The sequence below is a fragment of the Emys orbicularis genome, chromosome 5, assembly GCF_028017835.1.
Source record: "Emys orbicularis isolate rEmyOrb1 chromosome 5, rEmyOrb1.hap1, whole genome shotgun sequence".
In the NCBI taxonomy this organism is placed as follows: Eukaryota; Metazoa; Chordata; order Testudines; family Emydidae; genus Emys; species Emys orbicularis.
The window spans coordinates 97,058,735-97,077,921 of NC_088687.1; the positions used below are offsets into that span (position 1 = coordinate 97,058,735).

A 19,187-nucleotide genomic window follows, 5' to 3' on the forward strand; every position below is an offset into this window, starting at 1 on the left:
TTTATGGTGTGTCAATAGAAGGAAATGTCATTAGTGCTGATGTTTTGCGTGGTGGGTCACAAATTCTATGTCATGTGAGCTCATGTTTTTTGTCATGGTAGGTCATAGCCTCCATTTCTGCTTTTATTTAGGTTGGGGAGTCTGTGTTCCTTCTTCCTGCACCTCTGCCTCCTTGTGGAGGTGCAGATACTATTTTCTCCCTTCCAACTACAGAAGACAGAAGTTACAAAAGAACATTCTTCAAAACAAAAATCCACATCTATGTTATGCATCTGTAATTTAATCAAAACGTGCCATGACTCACTTGTGATTTTTTTTTCTTTGCACCCTCCTCCCCCCACAAAAAAATCGCCCATTGTAAAACAGCTTTAATCATTTCCATTTTGTTTTCTGTGGAGTCATTATAGATGTCAGGGATTCTTATGAGTTGACACTTTTTTTTTCTTAATTATTTGAAATATTTTTCTTAGGAATTTGACAAGCACAGAGGGGCTGAGAGAATCCTGAAATCATCAATGTAGTTCATGTATATACCCACTACAGAACTTGGAAGTTGAAGTCATAGGCACTCTTGCCCATTGTCCCTTCATTAGCTTGTTATCTGTTGCACTTACCCGGTATATGTTATGATATAAGCCTGGGGGAAAACCTCACAAAGAATATCAGGATTATTCAACCAGGTATGGGCTCTATCCCCATCTTCATTACATTATTGGTAGACTATCTGGGTAAGCTTTAATGCCTGAGTCTTGTGTCCTTTCTCCATTTAGCCCAATTTTCGTCTTCATTTTTTTCACATGATCATTGCTTTATACATTTAATAGCCAACCAAACCAAAATAAATGCCTGGTTTAATTCTGAGATGGATAAACTTTGTGAGCTGGGGCTCATGCAGTTCAGGATTATGGGAAAGTGAAATGGGATGACTCTCTTCTATAGTACTTAGAAAAAGTTGTTTGTATTTCTATTCTGAGAACTAATGGAAATTATTCTTCAGCTCAGTAGCTACAGCTACCTTTGTATCGAAATGATCTTGGTTTAAATTTCACCTGGTAGTATTCTTTACTAGTAAAGAAGCTTCAAAGAAGAGTAAATTTTCAGATGGCTGTAGTGTTGAAGATATCTTTTTTTCACTGTCACACAAAGTGCTTATGGACAAAAGATACAGTGCCAAATTCACTTTTATGTTGGCATAACTCAATTCTGATAGGTACATGTGCATATGACTGGAATAATTCCGTGGTGAATTGGGCCCATTACTTTTTGAATATTTTTTTGGTGAAGTAAAGTAAATGCTACTGCTTTGTAACATAGTTCATCTTTTTATTTTTAGTCAGAGTACTATGCTTTTGAATAGAAAGACTTGAGTCCAGCAAAAAATAAATTGGATAACTAACATTAAAAACCAAAATCTGTTACCACTTTGAATGTGGATACGTGATTAGAAGAAACTGTATGTTAATTGTCAAGATACCTTTTAGTCCTGATTTAAAAAAAAAAAAACCTTAACAGCTGCATGTCACCTGACATCATTTAGTGTATTAGTGCAAGTTTTCTTTAAACTACATTTTGTTACTTTCAAATTATGAATTCCTTTTCTTGTGCTCTCCTCTGCCACACTGAAACTCTGGCACGTGCATCTGAATTCAAGACCTTATAATTGCTTTCTTACAAATAATACTATACCTTTTCATCTAGCCTTGCTGAAGGTAAACAGTGTTACTTAAAGTTACTATGTTAGCAACCTAACCTCATGAATTGTCTACAGTAATCAGAGGGGTAGCTGTGTTAGTCTGGATCTGTAAAAAGCAACAAAGAGTGCTGTGGCACTTTATAGACTAACAGATGTATTGGAGCATAAGCTTTCGTGGGTGAATAAGAAAGCTTATGCTCCAATACATCTGTTAGTCTATAAGGTGCCACAGGACTCTTCGTTGCTGTCTACAATAAGAATCTTTAGCATTTCTCCCACTGATGCATTGGTGCTAGACTGGTTGTGGGAGAATTGCTGTAAATTTTCTATATAATCTGAAATCCAGATCCACCTGTACTAGCTGCTTAATAAAGATATGGAAATATATTAGGCCACAGAGTTTAGTGTCAAAGGGAAAAAATGGGAATACGCTGGAGTTGTTTTTCAACTTCATTATGCCGAGTAATGGGGACTAATCAAGAGAAGCCAAAGTGCAAAATAAAGCAGATTGCACCTTTAGAGTGTCAGTTGTTGCATTGTTATTTCTATGAAATGTATACATTCAGTATTGTGATGTAAAGCCCTAACGGCTTCCATCCAGGTCAGTGATGTAAATTTATTGTGACATTAGCCTGAGAGGAAAAAGCTGAATACTTAAAAAACAAAAACCGAGCAACTGAAAAATAAAGCAGTATCTCTAAATTGTTAAGTACCATAATTGTCCAAGGAAAGTTATAGGACTAAATGGTAATTAAAGCAGTTAATTACAGCATCTGTAATTAAGCTTAAAAAGCTTTAACATTTGAAAATTCTTAGGTAGAAGGTAATAAAACTTAGAATGGAACATGGCTGACAAGATGACAAAATCTGAAGTGGGTTTGTGAATTCAGGCAATTAAAATTGGCTCTTTCTGTATGCCCTTTTCAAAACTAATACTGTAGTTAAGGAGATCTTTATTTTTTGTTGTATATTTCCCCCTCGATTCTCAGTGTTTTTACAGCTTTTCCTCAGAATTGAGTTATTGTCTGACACAGCCTCCCTCTCATTCAGGCATCTAGAGTTTCTCAAGAAGCAAAATGTGTTGATCTCCTCAAGAAAAGGGCCTGTAAATTTTAAATAGAAAATATTATTTTTTACCTTCTGAGCAATAGTCATTATATGGAGCACAAAATACACAGCCAGATCATAAAACTTGTAGAGAAGTGCCACTGAGAGGAAACCGCAGCCAAGTTCCTCTTATGGAGTTTCCTTTTCTCTATTTCTAGTGGCACTACTCAGAGTGAGATATTACTCAATGTGTGTAAAGTAGCAGAATCTGGATAAGCATGTGCAAAAACTGGGTTAAGCTTGGTCTGAATATTGTAACAGAGAGACTTCCTGACATTTTTATATTTTATTTTTTAAGCTTAACTTTGCATCAGGAGCCTTCACAAGGCCGTTTTGAGGTGCAAATGGGACTTCATTGGTGCAGAGGATTTGTACAAGACTATGGCACCATATAGCTGGATGGAAAATTAAGGCTCGTAATGGAATGGATCTTTCAAATATAGGAAGGTTTTGCTATAACTCAATACAGTAATATTACCCTCTTTTGATACTTCTAACGTAGCAGAAATTACTTTTCAAATAAAAAGTTGAATACAAATTCCCTGAAAGTTAACTGATCATTTTGAATGGGATTTACCCCTGCATAGTGGGGCTGGTTGAAAATTTCCCATTTTTTTGACAAAATGATTTTTTTTTTAAACGGTGTCTGCTTTCCATGTTAAATTTAGATATTTTATCAAAAATGCCCCAAACCAAAAAAGTGTTTGGTCCAGATATGTAGGTTTATTTTGTATTTCACTGAAAAGTCAACGTTTGCTGCAGAAGAGTTTTGATAAAAACATTTTCCACAGAGGAAAAAAACTTTTTTTTCCCCATTCAGCTGTATGGTGCTGTGGTCTAGCACAAAGCCTTTGCACCACTGAAGTTTCGTTTGGGCCTCAAAATAGGGTCCTTGTGCTGGCCCTTCGAACAGGGATGAATCTCCCCCTTTTATGAAACTAAAGTGAGTTTGTTGCTTACAGGTGTATGTTAGTTTTTACGTCATTAGTAAGCATTATTTTTTCCTCTAGAATCCGCGAGGGTATGTTTGTTATTAATGCCTAAAAAATGTGTGTACAGCAAAAAGTTGTTAGCCTGGTTTTAGGCAAAAAGCAACGGGCCCCCTGTTCCCCTGCCTTCCAAGTCATGGAGGGGAGCAAAGAGGTGGAATCTGCCTAAAGGGAGGCAAAAGTAGTGGAGGGGGAATGGCTACAGACCACATTTCCCCCACCTTTCTGTGACCCACAGGAGCCCATATAAGTCCCTCAGCATGGATGCCACAGGGATGGAAATCCATGGATGTGAGGATAATCTTTGGACAGAGAAATAAAGGTCAGGATAGTCATGCTATGCTACGTGCCCCTATGGAAACCCCGTGGAAATACATGTGAGAGATAATCCTGGCCAGCCCAGCTCTAGTTCCCTCAGAACTGGGTTGTAGAGAGCAGGCATAGGGATCAAAGCCAGTGTACTATATTGCTGAAGCTGTGAGTTACATGGAGCTCTCCTGCATTCCTGGACCCATGGGATTAGATTTGAGTTCTCTGTGGATCTGGTGAAGCCTGCGGTTTCTGGCCAAACATTTTGCCATGAGAGGGGTCTTTTTTGGTAACTACAGTTTTTTAGTTTCACAAATTTTCCCAGCGCCTTCTCCCCCATGTTTTTCCAGGGTCAGGGAACATTTAGACCAGTGTCCTGTGTTATGAGAAAAGGTACTGGGAAACAGTACTTCAGTATTTACAGTAACTCCACTAAACAATTGGTAGAATTGCCTCAAATCCCCTGAAGGTTGAATGAAAACATTTGACTTCCAGCTACTTGTCCTCTATAGTCTTTGGCTTGTAAAGATCAGAAGCTTGTCTGGCTTTGGGGAAAGATAATTTTTTTTTTCCTTTTATGGAATCAGGACTTACTGTCAGGCTAATAGCTAATGATATGCAATGTAAAGTATTTGGTCTTCAGGTGGTAAAGGACAGAGGAGGTGGAGAAATCCATCCCAAGCCTTGTCTGCTCTTCAGTGCTATGGCCCCAGTTTTGGCTGCTATTCCACTCCTGCTATTCAAGTTGCACAAACTGTTGGTGACCATTGGATTAGCACAAATATTCCCATTGCAACATAGCACGCTGATTTGTGAAGTGCCAACAATGGGGGGGGGGACTGGCAGCTCTCTACACAACATGGTGAGTGTGGAGGTAACCATTTGCCTGCCGTTCTGTGCACAACCCGGTGTGTGACATTGGCAGTGCATAGAGCCTTGAACTGGTCCTCTGCACTGTAAGTGAAGTCTTCCCACAGAGACTTAAATGATGATGCCAAATAAAAGTTGGCTTATTGCTACCACTGCAGAACTTACCTCAGGTTGAGTTTGGAAACTGGGCCCAAATGTTTAGCATTTATTCAAAGGAGCTGTGATGAATTATTCACCAGTAAAATAAGTTGCAGGACTTACACTACTTTCTCCGAGTGCTCATCACTCAGGCAAATATCACATTATAACAAGGAGGCAGATGTGTTCCAAAGGCTCAGATACAATACAGATGAGTCTGTTTGAATAATTGCTTTTTCTTATGGGTTTTGCCTAAAACTGCTCCTTTGGTTTCACAGACTTGTTTGACAGTTAGCTGTAGAGTAACATTATTAATAGCTTTGAAACTAAACTGAAGCAGGACTAATTTAGTAGGCTGAATTGCCTCAAGACCCAGTAAGAAAAATTAAGATGTGACACCAGGAGCACTGGTACTTTAAACAACAAAACAAAACAACTGATAGTTTGTAAATAAATAACCAGAGCCCAGTATGCCCTCATCTACATGGCTGCAACCCCCAGTGAGGCTCCTGGTTCGAAAAGGAGGTTTGTAAAGCTCTTTTATTGTTCTCATCAGTTTATCAACCACATATATAAATTAAAGGGAGGGTGAGGGACTGTTTCTCCACACATATTTCTGACTGCCCTTAAAGAGTCAGTAAAAAGGTACTTTAACTTCTCATTGCTCCCCACTTACCTTATTTTAAATCAGTTTACATTGATTATGTTTGTGTATTGCTTCAGAGAGTTAATACTATATTATAAAAGGCCAATCTGACCATAAAGGACCAACTTGGACAAATCTGAACAAGTCAGTAAATGAGGAATTTTGGCTTGATCTAGTCACAGAACAAAAAAGCTGGGTTACAGGACGTGATTAATAAATGTTCAACCTGCTCAGTGTCAGTGCTGCATGCTGATGGGCACTCACAATATTTGAAGTGTTTGGAATGTTTCCATCTCTCTTCCAGATGCAAAGGCTGCCACAATCTGTCAGCCATGGACAGATGAGAGAGATAATTTGTTCCCCCATCCTTCCCCAAACTCTTTCTGTCCAAATCTAGTCTTCATAATAAAGATTGTCAAGTAAGGGAAGAGAATTGCTCAGACTCGACTCAATTTGAAACTTTGCTCCAGAGATACTGACTTACATCTAATGTCTTCACTCACACAGGCGTCAAGTACAACAGCTTTTTACTAGAAAAAGAATGAAATCCCTATCATGATTTTACACCACTGTCCAGTCACTGAGAAAACAGGCCCAACAATTCTAACCGTGTAATATAAAATATTACAGCAATTGGCAGGATACAAATTTGATAACTAATGCAACATGTATAAATGTACAGTATTAGAATCCAGCTGTGAGACCATGATCTCAAATACAAATCAACAGGGAGTATTCATTAGACCAGAAATCAGCACCAGCAGATTTCTGTAATACTGAAAGTATGCTCTTCTAGTTTAATGGAGGTACTGTGCAGAATAATATTTTGACTAATACCAAGTATATAGACAATACATCTTTCTCGATGAAAGAGTACCTGTAAAATTTACAATACAAATTCAAGGTATCGGTTTAAGGCTCTTTTTTTCTAGACTCCATCTCTACATTTATACAAAGCAGTAGTCTGCATTAGGAAGTGTTTGCCATCTGCTACCACACAGAGGTATCTAAGAACACAGTTTCTCCTTCTATTTAGACTAGGAAAGCATTCTGTAAATGTGTGGTGTCTTTTGGCAAATGCTGACTTTTTTTGCTGGAGACCACTATGTTTCAATAATTACAGACTTGCATATGTGACCAAATATTTCAATCCTCTGTATAACAATATAGAGGACCAGATTTATAGGAAAGAGCAACACAAGGAATGTCACTTTACATACCATCCATTCCCCTCAGGTTGCACATTTTTTGGGGAAAGTTATCCTTTTTGATCTTCTGTTGCAGTGATTCCTATGCTGTGGTCTGTAGAACACTTACTGGTGGTCCACCAAGAGCTGGCTAGTCTCAATGTGCTGACTCTCTTCTTTGGCTCAAGCTCAGAAACAGAAAAGATGGAAAAGGGCAATGAAATGAATAGAATAAACAAATAGATTAACTTTAGTCAAAAAGGACAAAGCATTTATCACACTAAAGACAGCCAAAATACTTTCCTAATATTTTTCCAGTCTCAGTGCTGAAGTTGCCATGGGGACATTATATGATTGTGCATAGGGTAGGAATTGGTCCAGGTGATTGCAAATGGACATGGAGGTTGACCACGAGACACACCCATGATGATGTGGCTCAATCCCTGCTCTATTCCACGTTCCGCACAGAACACTCTATGCAACAGTATGGATGGAAGAGGGGAAATTTTCCCTTAACCTCAGAGAGGTTAGAATTAGCTATAGAGCTTGACAATTTTGTCAGAGAAATGCTTTTAAGACTCTGATTTTCCCCTACTTTGCATCTTCTGTAGACTTTTTCCATCTGTGCGAAGTGTGTGTAAAATGCTGCTATTCTGATTTGCACATGTATAATTGTGTACACAAGGTGCAATGCAGTAATGAATAGGACCCTTAGCTATATTTTGTTTATGGAAACACTAGAAATAGCAGAGGCAGACATTTAGATTTGTGTATATGCAGACAGATATTTTTAAAGGAACCTAGTGAAGTTAGGCACCTGTTTTCCATGGGATTTCGATATGTAACTCCCTTAGGCTCCTTTGAAAATTCCAGCCTTAAATCACATCTGTATGGCTTAAGGACTAATGTTCTAATGCACAGCAGTAATTTCTTCTCTTGAATAGTTAGTACAGCTTCTCAGTTTAGAACTGGGCAGAACCTCAGGTGAAAATCATCTTGAAGCTTTTTGGACAATTGTCATTTCTGAATTATCTGGTATGTTTAGCCAGATTTCATATATTCCTCTCATCATTGAATAGTTCCTGTTCTTGATCCTCTCTGACTTTCAGATTTCTGATAACTGAGGGGTGTTAGGCAACCTGGGATTTCTAAATAGGATCTTGAGCTACAAGAAATATAGCAGCTAAACATTCAGGACAATTCACCCTGGCCTGCCATAGAGGAAAGGGAGTAATGAGGGAGTGTCTACAGAAAAGAACAGAGGCCTTTTGCCTCATTCTTGTCGTACATTAAATATTTGAGAATTATGTCTGTCCTTTCCTCACTGCTACAAAGGCCAGGTGTTCGTAACCTAAAACATAATAGTATCTTGGAAAACTATGGCACATCTTAATTTCATGGGGGCACTCATTAATAAGTAATGTTTAAACAGGGTATCTTAAAAGAAGTCCCACCATATTGGGACTAGTCTACTATTCAGCAAAAAGTCAGAGGCAGTACCATACCAAAAGATATATAAATGTACTTACAGCAAACTCTGAAACATGTAGCAACTACTGGAGGAGAAACACATTGGCCGGTAAAATAAAGTTATATAAGGTATGCATATTAAGGGAGAAAATATGGCAGTATGATTTTACACAATTTTCCAGGTTTTAATATGTTTTATAAATACTAAGGAAGCTGGAATAACTTGTGGATTTAAGCCAGCTTTTTCTTTTTCTTTTTATGATTACAAATAGAAGGTAGCATCAGAGGAAATAGAACTAATAAGTTAAAGCTAAACCATTATCTGGGGTATATTCAGTGTAGCTCTGGGCTAGTTACCTTTGTGTCTTCCTCCCCCTCTCACCCCCCGCATGAATGCAGTGACATGGGAGCCATAAAGCTTTCAGCTATATGATTCCATGAGTAATAAAGTATTTTAGTAAATTCAAAGTCAAATAGATTTTGAAGTTCTGATTTTGCTTCCTTTAGTATTTCATGTTGTGTGCAATTTTAGTACACTTCTAGTACACTTATTGTTAAACCACAAGCCCAACATTTGCAGTAGATATGGTGTATTACAAATACCTGGTTGAGAGTTTCTCACACTAGTTCCACTGAACTCTGTGGCTGCTTTTACCTCTGCAGAGAGTGAGGCTACTGCAAGTGATGAGCGCTGCAAGTGGGAATTGTCATGTTATATGTGCTTCCTCTGCCCAGGAACACTTGCTAATTTCATAAGGTTACTAATTAACAATGTTTCTTTTGCCTACTCATGCCTCTAACTTTTTATTTCCTTTTTTTTCAGGAAAAATAAGGGAATACCTTTAGATTGGATTTATGATTATTACACACCAGACTCCCCACAACTCTTGTTGTAGTTTTAGAATATTCTGTATGAGTTGTGGCTGTTTAGATAAGGATGTTTATTAGTTCAGAATAGCAGGTCAGGGTTGGATTGCACTGGCAAAACTGAGGAAGTTTCCCAGTGCTTGTTCTTACTGTGCCTGGCTCAGCTCAATGCCTTCAGCTCCTCACTTTATTGAGCGCTAATGTTGCCCAGTGTGCTACGTGGGTACGTTACAGACACCACATCGTTGTTTTTTGTTTTTATGAAGGATGAGGTCCTAGGAATGTTCTTATTTTTATGTGCTTGGGACAGTATTTCCCATAGCTCCTCTTCTGTATGCAGATCATCCGAGTGAAATCCTTGTCCTGTTGAAATCAGTGGCACTTCAATAGGGCCATGATTTCACCCCAGGTGTGTAGTTCCTGCCCGTGATCTTAAATCAACAAGTTCCTGCCCTGGCTGAAATCCACAAGGTACCCCGCCCCCCCATCTTCCCTAGTATTTGTAAACAAACATAGGAGGCCAGTGTGAGAGCTTTGTCAAAGGCCTGATCTCCCATCTCTTCCTCTCCCTGTTGTAGAGAAGTTCTGTCAACTTCAAAGATCCACTTCTTCCGTCATTTGCTTGTGTAAATGATACTAGGATTCAGTCAACAGAAACTTTGCAACTTGTACAGAAATGAATTTTATTTTGATACTGAAACGATCTATCAAATCATTCACCAGCAGTTTGGTTCATTCAGTAGCTGCATTGAGCAAAATTTCTTCTAAGGATTTGCAAGGGCCTTTTAAAGGGATGCTGTTAAATTAAAACTCACACATCTGCATGAAAAAATATTTAATTGTTAATTTTACAATATCTGTAAATGGAAATTCTCTTTTTTCGCCAGTTCATTTACTTTTTGCATATTTGTAGAACTAGTTTTGTCGTTTGCTCTATACAGTCAGGTAGGTCCCAATTTTACTGCAGCTCTTTGCACATGGACCCCTAAAAGAGAGGCCCATTGAAGGTCCATGTGGGCACATGAGTCCATTGCAGAGAGTTGCTTGTAGGATCAGGGCCTGTGTGAGTTTCCTCTGTTTTCATGGGGCTTTGCAGAGGGGTTGGAGGCACACACACACACACACCCCTACCTGTATAACTACTGAAAGTGGCAGAGGCAGGTGTAGTAACTGAAACTACTTTTAACTTATTTTTTATACTGTTTGGATTATAAAAGGATATTTAATTGTCATTCAAGCATAATGTGCACATAAAACAATCTCCATAAAGTGTAGTATTTGCAAAGTAATTACAATAGAACAGATTATTGGAACATATTGATTATTTTAAGTGTACAGCTACATTTTGCAGCTATACACCAAAACTGCAGCTGCACCAGAAGACGTAATATTGCAAATGAACGATTTATAGTTTTATGCCTATAAAATTTTCATACCCTTAACATTCCAACTTATCTGCAGTACTGATAGTTACAAACCACTAGATTATTTACACATACAATTTTAACTTACTTGATAAACTTATACTTTTAATCAATATTTTTCTTAGCTAGAACAACAAACAAGCCTAAAGATATGTACAGAATGTCTACAGAATAGTGGGATAGCAGTTAGTGACTCATGCACCTGGAAGTAGAACATCAATCTTCTTCCACAACCACCTCCTCTGAGCACAAATTCCTCCCAAGATTAAATACCAAGGCATACTTCTATCAGCCCCTTCATAGGCATGGATTTCAGCAGACAGTCTGCCCCCTTTTGTTCATCAGATGTCAGTGAAGTGGTATAGCTCACTGTTCCTTATCTATGTATTTATGCTAGTAAAGCCCATAATTATTCAACAGCCTTGTTACTGACTATTTTTTTCCCCATGGGAATAATCTTTCTTATATTAATATTCCTGGATATATCCTGCCCTTTCTGAACATGCTTATTTTCTTGTCTCAAAACATGGCCATTCTCAATGCTACTGAAGTACTGGCTTCCTTCTACAGGCGTGTTTGCTGCAGTAATGCATTCTAATTTGGTCTGTATTGATCTTCATTTCTTCTGAACAAAATGGAAAAATGTTTATGAAAACTAATTTGCACTACAGTCATCTAATTATTAGGGCTTATATATACTAACGTAGCATGTCTATTAAGGTTAATGAGCATTACTCTATATGCCCTTACCAAGGGGAGTATAGACCCTAAATGCTTTCTGTAAGTTCCTCTTCATTAACCTCGATATTATACAATTATAGTTGTTGACCACTTTTCCCCTTCAAATACTTTTATTAACAGATTTTATACAACCAGCATTTTAGTGTTCTGTGCTTGGAAAACAGACTGATGTTCATTATGACAAAAATAATGTCTTTTTCCATTATAGGAGTACACAATAGATGTTTTCTTCCGTCAAAAATGGAAAGATGAGAGGTTAAAGTTTAAAGGCCCAATGAACATCCTTCGACTGAACAACTTAATGGCTAGCAAAATCTGGACCCCAGACACATTCTTTCACAATGGGAAGAAGTCAGTAGCTCATAACATGACAATGCCAAACAAACTACTACGAATCCAGGATGATGGAACTCTCTTGTATACCATGAGGTACATTTATTTACATGGCTTTTCTGAGGAATAATGCTTTATGCCTTACTCCAACTGGAGATATGGAGTCCATTTTCACAGTCAGTACAATTCATTAAATATGTTCAAAGAAAATCATATAAAAGTAAGTCAGAGGTTTCTGGAAATTGTTATACAATGGTTTTAAACTGACCAGTACAAGTAACAGCATTGCAATAGAATATGGAAATAGAAAATTACATATCATTTTCAGTCTCCAGGCTACTCTTTTGCTTCACTTGTGGCCTCATGGATACAACTCTGGACTGGAACTCAGGAGACCTAGGTCATAGTCTCATTTCTATCACTGGCCTGCTGGGTGACCTTGGGCAAGTCACTTGCCCTCCCTGTATATCAGTTTCCGCAACTGTAAAATGGGGATAATGATACTAATCTCCTTTGTAAATTGCTCTGACATCTATGGATGAAAAACACTGTATAAGAGCTAGGTGTTAACAATTTACCAACTTCAATGACCAGCTGGATACTACAGTGATTAAACTGGCACGTGATTTCTAGTAAACATCTTGTTACTATACAAATTGTTTGTGTGTAACTGACAGTGATTTGATGGAGTTAAATGATATTGGTCCATTGATCAGATTTAGTACCCAGATTATTGGCTAAGAGAAATGAGGAGGGAGAAAGATTGGCTTTCAAAGTCCTGCCAAACAATAACTCCAGGCAAAACTATATCTTAATTAATAACATTCTTTGTATCCTATTAAAACATTTTTTTTAATTTAATGTTTTATTTTTACATCCTATGTATGATCAGTTTCTAAGAAAAATGCAAAGTCATCCTTAGGAAAAAAAATGTACCTAAAGAGTCAATTTGGTTAGAAAATTAGTAAGAGCAAAACATAACCTTCTGTTAGAAAGTGTCTCAGTACGATGGGCAATTTGCTATTTACGTATTCTATTGCAATGCTCTTACTTTTACTGGTCAGTTTAAAATAGGATTGCCAGGTGTCCGGTTTTCTACCAGAATGCCCGGTCGAAAAGGGACCCTGGCGGCTCCGGTCAGCACCTCCGACCAGGACATTAAAAGTCTGGTTGGTGATGCTGCGAGTCTAAGGTAGGCTACTTCCTACCTGGCATCGCGCTGTGTCCTGGAAGCAGCCAGCAGGTCCGGCTCCTAGGTGGTGGTGGGCCACAGGGCTCCTCACGCTGCCCCTTCCCCAAGCACCAGCTCCACACTCCCATTGGCTGGGAACCACAGCCAATGGGAGCTGTGGAGGTGGTGCCTCTGGGAAAAAGCAGTGCGTGGAGCCCCCTGCCCCCCCGCCCCGCCTAGGAGCTGGACCTGCTGGCCACTTCCAGGGCGCAGTGTGGAGCCAGGACAGGCAAGGAGCCTGCCTTAGCCCCGTTGTGCCGCTGACCAGGAGCCGCCCAAGGTAAGCCCGTGCCCCAATCCTGAGCCCCCCATCAAACCTGGAGCCCCCTCCTGCACTCCAAACCCTGCACCCCCAGCCCAGACATATCTCCTCCTGCACCCCAACTCTCTGCCTCAATGCACAGCACCCTCCCGCACTCCAAATCCCTTGGCCCCATCCCCCAGCCTGGAGCCCCCTCCTGCACCCCAAACCCCTCATCCCTGATCCCAGTCCAGAGCCCACACCCCCAGCCCAGAGCCCGTACCCCCTCCCGCACCCCAACCTGGGGCCCCCTCCTGAACCCTGAACCCCTCATTTCTGGCCCCACCCTGGAGCCCGCACCCCCAGTTAGATCCCTCACTCCCTGTCCCAGCCCAGTGAAAGTGAGTGAGGGTGAGGGAGAGCGAGCCACCAAGGGAGAGGGAATGTAGTGAGCGGGGGGCGGGGCCTTGGGGAAGGGGTGGGGCAGAAGGTGGGGCTTTGAAAAAGGGGTGGAGCTAGGGTGTTCAGTTTTGTGCAGTTAGAAAGTTGGCAACCCTAGTTTAAAACTATTGTATAACAATTTCCAAAAACCTCGGACTTATTTTTAAATGATTTTCTTTGAACAAATTTAATGAATTGTACTGATTGTGAAAGTGGACACCATCTCCCCAGCTAGAGTAAGGCATAAATCATGAGCCACAAAGCAATCAGGCACTATGCAGTCTTATAGCTCTGTCAGTGCACCTTAATCCTGATTTGCTGTACAGCTGCCAAGCAGTTACACTTCTGAGTCTTGATAAATAGACTGCTAATCATATTGAATTATGTGATGGTTTGAAGATGCATAGAAAAGTTTACTAGGAACTAAATTGAGGCCATCACCATTTATAGTATTTTCACTTGTGATCAAATCAATATTTGAATCCATGTTTGTATTAACTGATTGAAATGTCAGCCATCCAGAAACTTGTCTTTAATCCTGTGCTGCAAATCAAAGAAAATGCCGTTTCCACCCAATCTGAAAAGATTAAAAAAAGAGGCAGCTAATGTAAACTGATAGATTATGCCAGATAAAATTAATCATGCAATTGTGTACGATTATAAATCGACTACTTAGAGGTACGTTGCTCTTGAAGCTGTGAAATTCATGTCTTAAATTACTTTAATTTTATAAATTCAGAACTGGCCATTGTACATGTACATATATCAAATTACCGTATGATTAATATAAGCCTTCTGCTTAACTTCTAACTATGAATCTTGAGAAAATAAAGCTAAATGAAGCACTAAAGCTATGTAATGGAAAATAAGGTGCCTGCTTTAATATAGACAGTTTTGTTTTTCAGTCTGTGATTACTAGAATTTATTCTTTTCATCACTTACTGTACCTAGAGATGGTCTGTATTGGGGACCTGTCCATTCATGCAATTCAGTGTTTAATCAAAACTAATCCAGATGAAAAATCTGAGAGAAATTATTTCAGATGTTTTAAGATTATGTTTATCCTTGAGTTTGATGTAAGCACGTTCGCTCAGGACATTCCATGTATTTATTGTTAATGTTTTGGCATTAGTGTATGCACTGTAGTAAGCTGAGGAATGAGAAGAGCCATTTTTTTGAAAATGAATGCATTTTTTTCATACTTTCCATTTAAGAAGTAAAAAAAAAAAAAAAAAGGTTCAGAGGCTAGTGGAGCACATTCCTTAAGCAAATCAGCTATGCTTTATGTGCTTTTGTAACAAATTATTAGGAGCCATGCAACATGTGCCTCTGAATATTAGGAGAAGAAAATGACTATGCTGAACAACCCACAGTTATATAATTTATATTTTCATTTAAATGACCTTTTCTCATAGTTTTGAGGTCAGCTGTAAGTTTTTGATGTGATAAATCAATGTATTCTGAAGGACCACATAAAAGTGAAGAAGGAAGAGGTAATTTAAATTTTAATTAGTTTAATATAACACTGCAATTTCATCTCCTAAATCAGCATGAACTCTGTTCATTTTTTGTAGAATTGATTTTCTTGTCTTGTTAACTGACTTAAACATGTAGTGTTCTTTTGCCTTTTAGGCTTACAGTCCAAGCTGAATGTCCAATGCACTTGGAGGACTTTCCTATGGATGCTCATTCATGCCCGTTGAAATTTGGCAGCTGTAAGTACATAGCTAGAAGTATAGCCGTTGGCTAATGAATATCTTGTGTGGTTCAACATCACTTTGTTTCACAAATTGTCATTGCCCAGGTTTCTGTAGGTACAGAAGGTTATATACTGTGTCATGTATTTTGACATGGTGAGATCTTTTTCAGTGTTCTATCCTGTAAGGCATTTGAAAAATTCCTGGACTCTGCTTTAACTAAAAATATTGTGGGGCTAATTTACTACTGCATTGTTCCAGTTTTATGCTAGTTTAACTCTGTTGTTTTCAGTAACACAGTGGTGAATCAAGACCTATGTGTATGGAATATAAATATTGTATTTATACAAAGTAAACTAAAGCTTTCTAAACAAAGATACGTATTCAAAAATATATCTCTGAAGTTTCTAAAGATTCTAACTGGCATAGTTTAGATTGCAGTGCATTTACTCTCTTAATGGTATGTGTTGTTTCATTCTTAGTCAGTGAAGGCTGCAGCAAATGACTTATTGAGATTAAAGTTACAGTGTACATTTTGTAGTTTAATATGTAGGGTCTGATCCTGATCTCACTTACACCACTTTTATACCAGCATAACTTCATAAACTTCAGTGGCATAACTCCTGTTATAAGTGAGATCAGAATCAGGCCCATGATTTATAATAGCTGGGGATTTTTAAATATTGTATCTATTTCCTTGGTTTCTTGCCTTTATTTTCCTTTAAGAGATAGCAGCAGATTCACTGCTGAGCACAAAAGAGAAGGTGAATTTCAAGGGGTTGGTTACTGCTATCTGATTATCTGCTGATTTCAGACTGGCCTAATAGAGTACAAAGCAAGCAACCCCCACATTCCACCGGGTGGTAACTAAAGTGGTAATTTTGTTCATAAGCTGGGCATTGTCAGAGCCCTGTACACTCTGATGATGCCTCTGATGTGTATGGGGAAAAGACATAGGAATGGGCTGCGCTAGGTCTATGCCCTCTGGGATCATCTCCATGTGCGGGGAATCCCCGGTTGCAGAGATACAGGTAGCTTTTATTCCTTTTTGCACTGAAATAGAAGGGGCTAGAGATTCTGGTCTGATTTTATTTAACTATAAATTTTTGCAAATGGGAGTTGTGCCTAGTGAAGACTGAGTAGGGTCGACTCTTACAAGCCTACTTTGAATACATATCAAATTTCTTTCTCATGGAAGTAACCTTTTGCTTTATATTCTAATTTAGCTATGTGTTACCTAAACTACGTAACACAACAACATAATACCAGAAGTGTTACATAAAATCAACTAAAAAATAATAGTATATGGGTCTTGCAGCCAGTATTGTCTGTGTGCAGAGAGAGCGCCCAGGATTTTGGGTACAAATAAATGCATATTTGCCATGTGTAGTAGTAAAATAACAAGTTTTATATAGCAATGAACTGGTCTGAAGACAAAGTATTATGAAAGGCTGAATTCCAAAGGGAAAGTATAAAACTAGAGGTAATCCCAAAACATGAAACAAACCCATTGAAATATATACTTGGACAAAGCTATCATTGTATAGCAGTACTTCATTTGTACACAGAGGTTTGAAACATATCTGTCTGGAATTGAATATGTTAGAATGAGTGAGTTTCTTCTGCTTTTTGGTAACTGATTTGTTCTGTGTCTGACAGTGCTAGTGCTTATTTTGTTTATTTGGCATCCTCCCAAGCTTCAGGTTCTATAGGAAAAGGAAGAATTGAAGCCTGGTCACAATATTTAATCTTTTGAAAAGCTGACTCTTTTCCTGCACATTGCAGGTCCCAATGCTAAAGAGCTGCTGGAGTTCTCACACGTCTTTGCATATGCCCACTTTCCGTCTCTCTCGCTTGTTCTTACTCCTACTTTTTTCATTGTTTAATTTCTCTAAGTTAAAAGCATTTCTAGAGTCCCATGTATATTTCTGTTTTTAATGAGGGAGAGAAAACAAGGAAAAAACTATGAATAATTATAAAAATAAAGCTGAGCGCCTGAGGGACTGTGTGAGGGACATGTATGAGGACAAATCTTCAGCTGGTGTAAATCAGCATAGCTCCATTGAACTCAGTGCCCAACATTACTGTCTGGAATTTCTGTATGAGGAAAGAGCTTAAGAGAGTCTGGCTATGCCAACTAGGGTTTTTGGGCGTGTGAACAAATTGTCATGAGGAGCATTATTATCAAAGGGTACTGACGAGCCTAAAAAAATCAGAATGGACACTTAAGGTATGTCTACACTACAATAAAAGGCCAGTGACTGGCCTGGGTCAGCTGACTCAGGCTGCGGGACTATAACATTGTAGTGTAGACACTGGGCTTAGGCTGGAGCCTGGGCTCTGGTACCCTTCCCTCTTGCAGGGTCTCGGAGCCTGATCTCCAGCCTGAGTCCAAATGGCTACACTGCAATTTTATAACCCTGCAGCCCAAGCAAGCCTGAGTTAGCTGACTAGGGCTAGCTGCAGCTGTGCCGCAGGTCTTTTATTGCAGTGTAAACATGCATCCTCTGTCTGTCACTAAGGAGGATCATCAACCAGCAAGACTGTCGCAATCTCTCTGCCATACCCAGGACAAAAGCCAAAGTGAAAGAATCAGAGAAATCACAGGATAACAGATGATATCAGAATTGCCTTATTTCATGCTTCTCAATAACCTAACCCTAAATGGGAAGGTTAGGGACAAGGCTGTAATGATGATTTGTCAGGCAAGAGACTTCCAGCTGCATATATGTAGGAAGCTGGCAACACACTATCCTACAGGGAAGTGTTAACAGTCTCTGCAGTTTTGGTCTCTGCTAGATTTTATTAGCCATGTTGGATATGGCTGGTTGCATGAAGAAGCTCCTCCATGACCTCTAGAGCTTTCTCAAATGAAAATGACTGAAACTCAGCTAGGTGATATGTTGTATTTCTTTCTCCACCTGCACTATAGCCACAGCATAGGACTTAAATTTACTTATCGCTATCAGACTCTGAACATGATTTCTTCCATCAGTGCTTTAGCCTCCTCTCTTCACGCCCCATTTGCCGATTGGGGATATCAGGCTGGAAAAGTGTGTTCCTTTCTTTTACAAAATAAACGTAAGGGACAGGATTATATTATTTCTTGAATTTTATTCCCCTTGGTGTTTTTATTTGGATTACATGGACAATTTTTCTGAATCACTTTTTAAGTGTTGTGTACAGCTTCTATTATTGCAATGGAAATATCTTTCCCATCTCATGGCCTTTGTTCTGCACAAATCTCCCTCCTACTGTTTCCTTTGTACCTTTCTCCCACTCTGCTCTTTATGTCTTGCTCCATGCTGCACCCCAGGCTTGAAACACTCTCCTACTTCTTGTGTAATAAACAGCCCCAAGCATCCCGTGCAGCAAGTGTTAAGCCAGTATCCTAACAACACATAGAAAAACACACTCACACTCTGTATGACCGCATCCACCTTTAAGGGAAGCTAGAAGTGCTGAACATACTCAGTGTTTTTCTGTCTCCCAGTCATTGAAGATGCATTAATGCTGGCAGTTTTAGTTCCTTCTATTTTTAGTTTATGTTGGCAGTGCTATTAGTTTTGCAATAAAAATCCTGTGGGAGGGTTGGGGCTCCCCTGAGCCCCCACCAGACCCCAATTTAAGTTGTTTATAATGTCCTTCCCCTCTTTGCAGCTCATGAGGGGTTCTCCAAATAAAATTGAACAAACAAAAGAGAGGTCCTTTTCTCTCTCTTTCCTTTGAGCGAGAGGGGAATCAGAGGAAAAGAAAAGAAAGGCAAAGGTGGTCTGTCTCTTAGGTAGTCTTTTGGGGTCATC

General features: G+C 39.1%; 1 protein-coding gene across 1 annotated transcript in view; it reads left to right on the plus strand.

Moving 5' to 3' along the window:
* The window catches only part of GABRA2 (gamma-aminobutyric acid type A receptor subunit alpha2), a 79,140-nt gene that overhangs the window by 31,194 nt on the left and 28,759 nt on the right, over positions 1–19,187 (plus strand). Inside the window, exons 4-5 of the mRNA XM_065404702.1 lie at positions 11,650–11,870; positions 15,320–15,402. Of these exons, the coding sequence (XP_065260774.1) occupies positions 11,650–11,870; positions 15,320–15,402 (304 nt within the window). The remainder of the gene's footprint in view (positions 1–11,649; positions 11,871–15,319; positions 15,403–19,187) is intronic.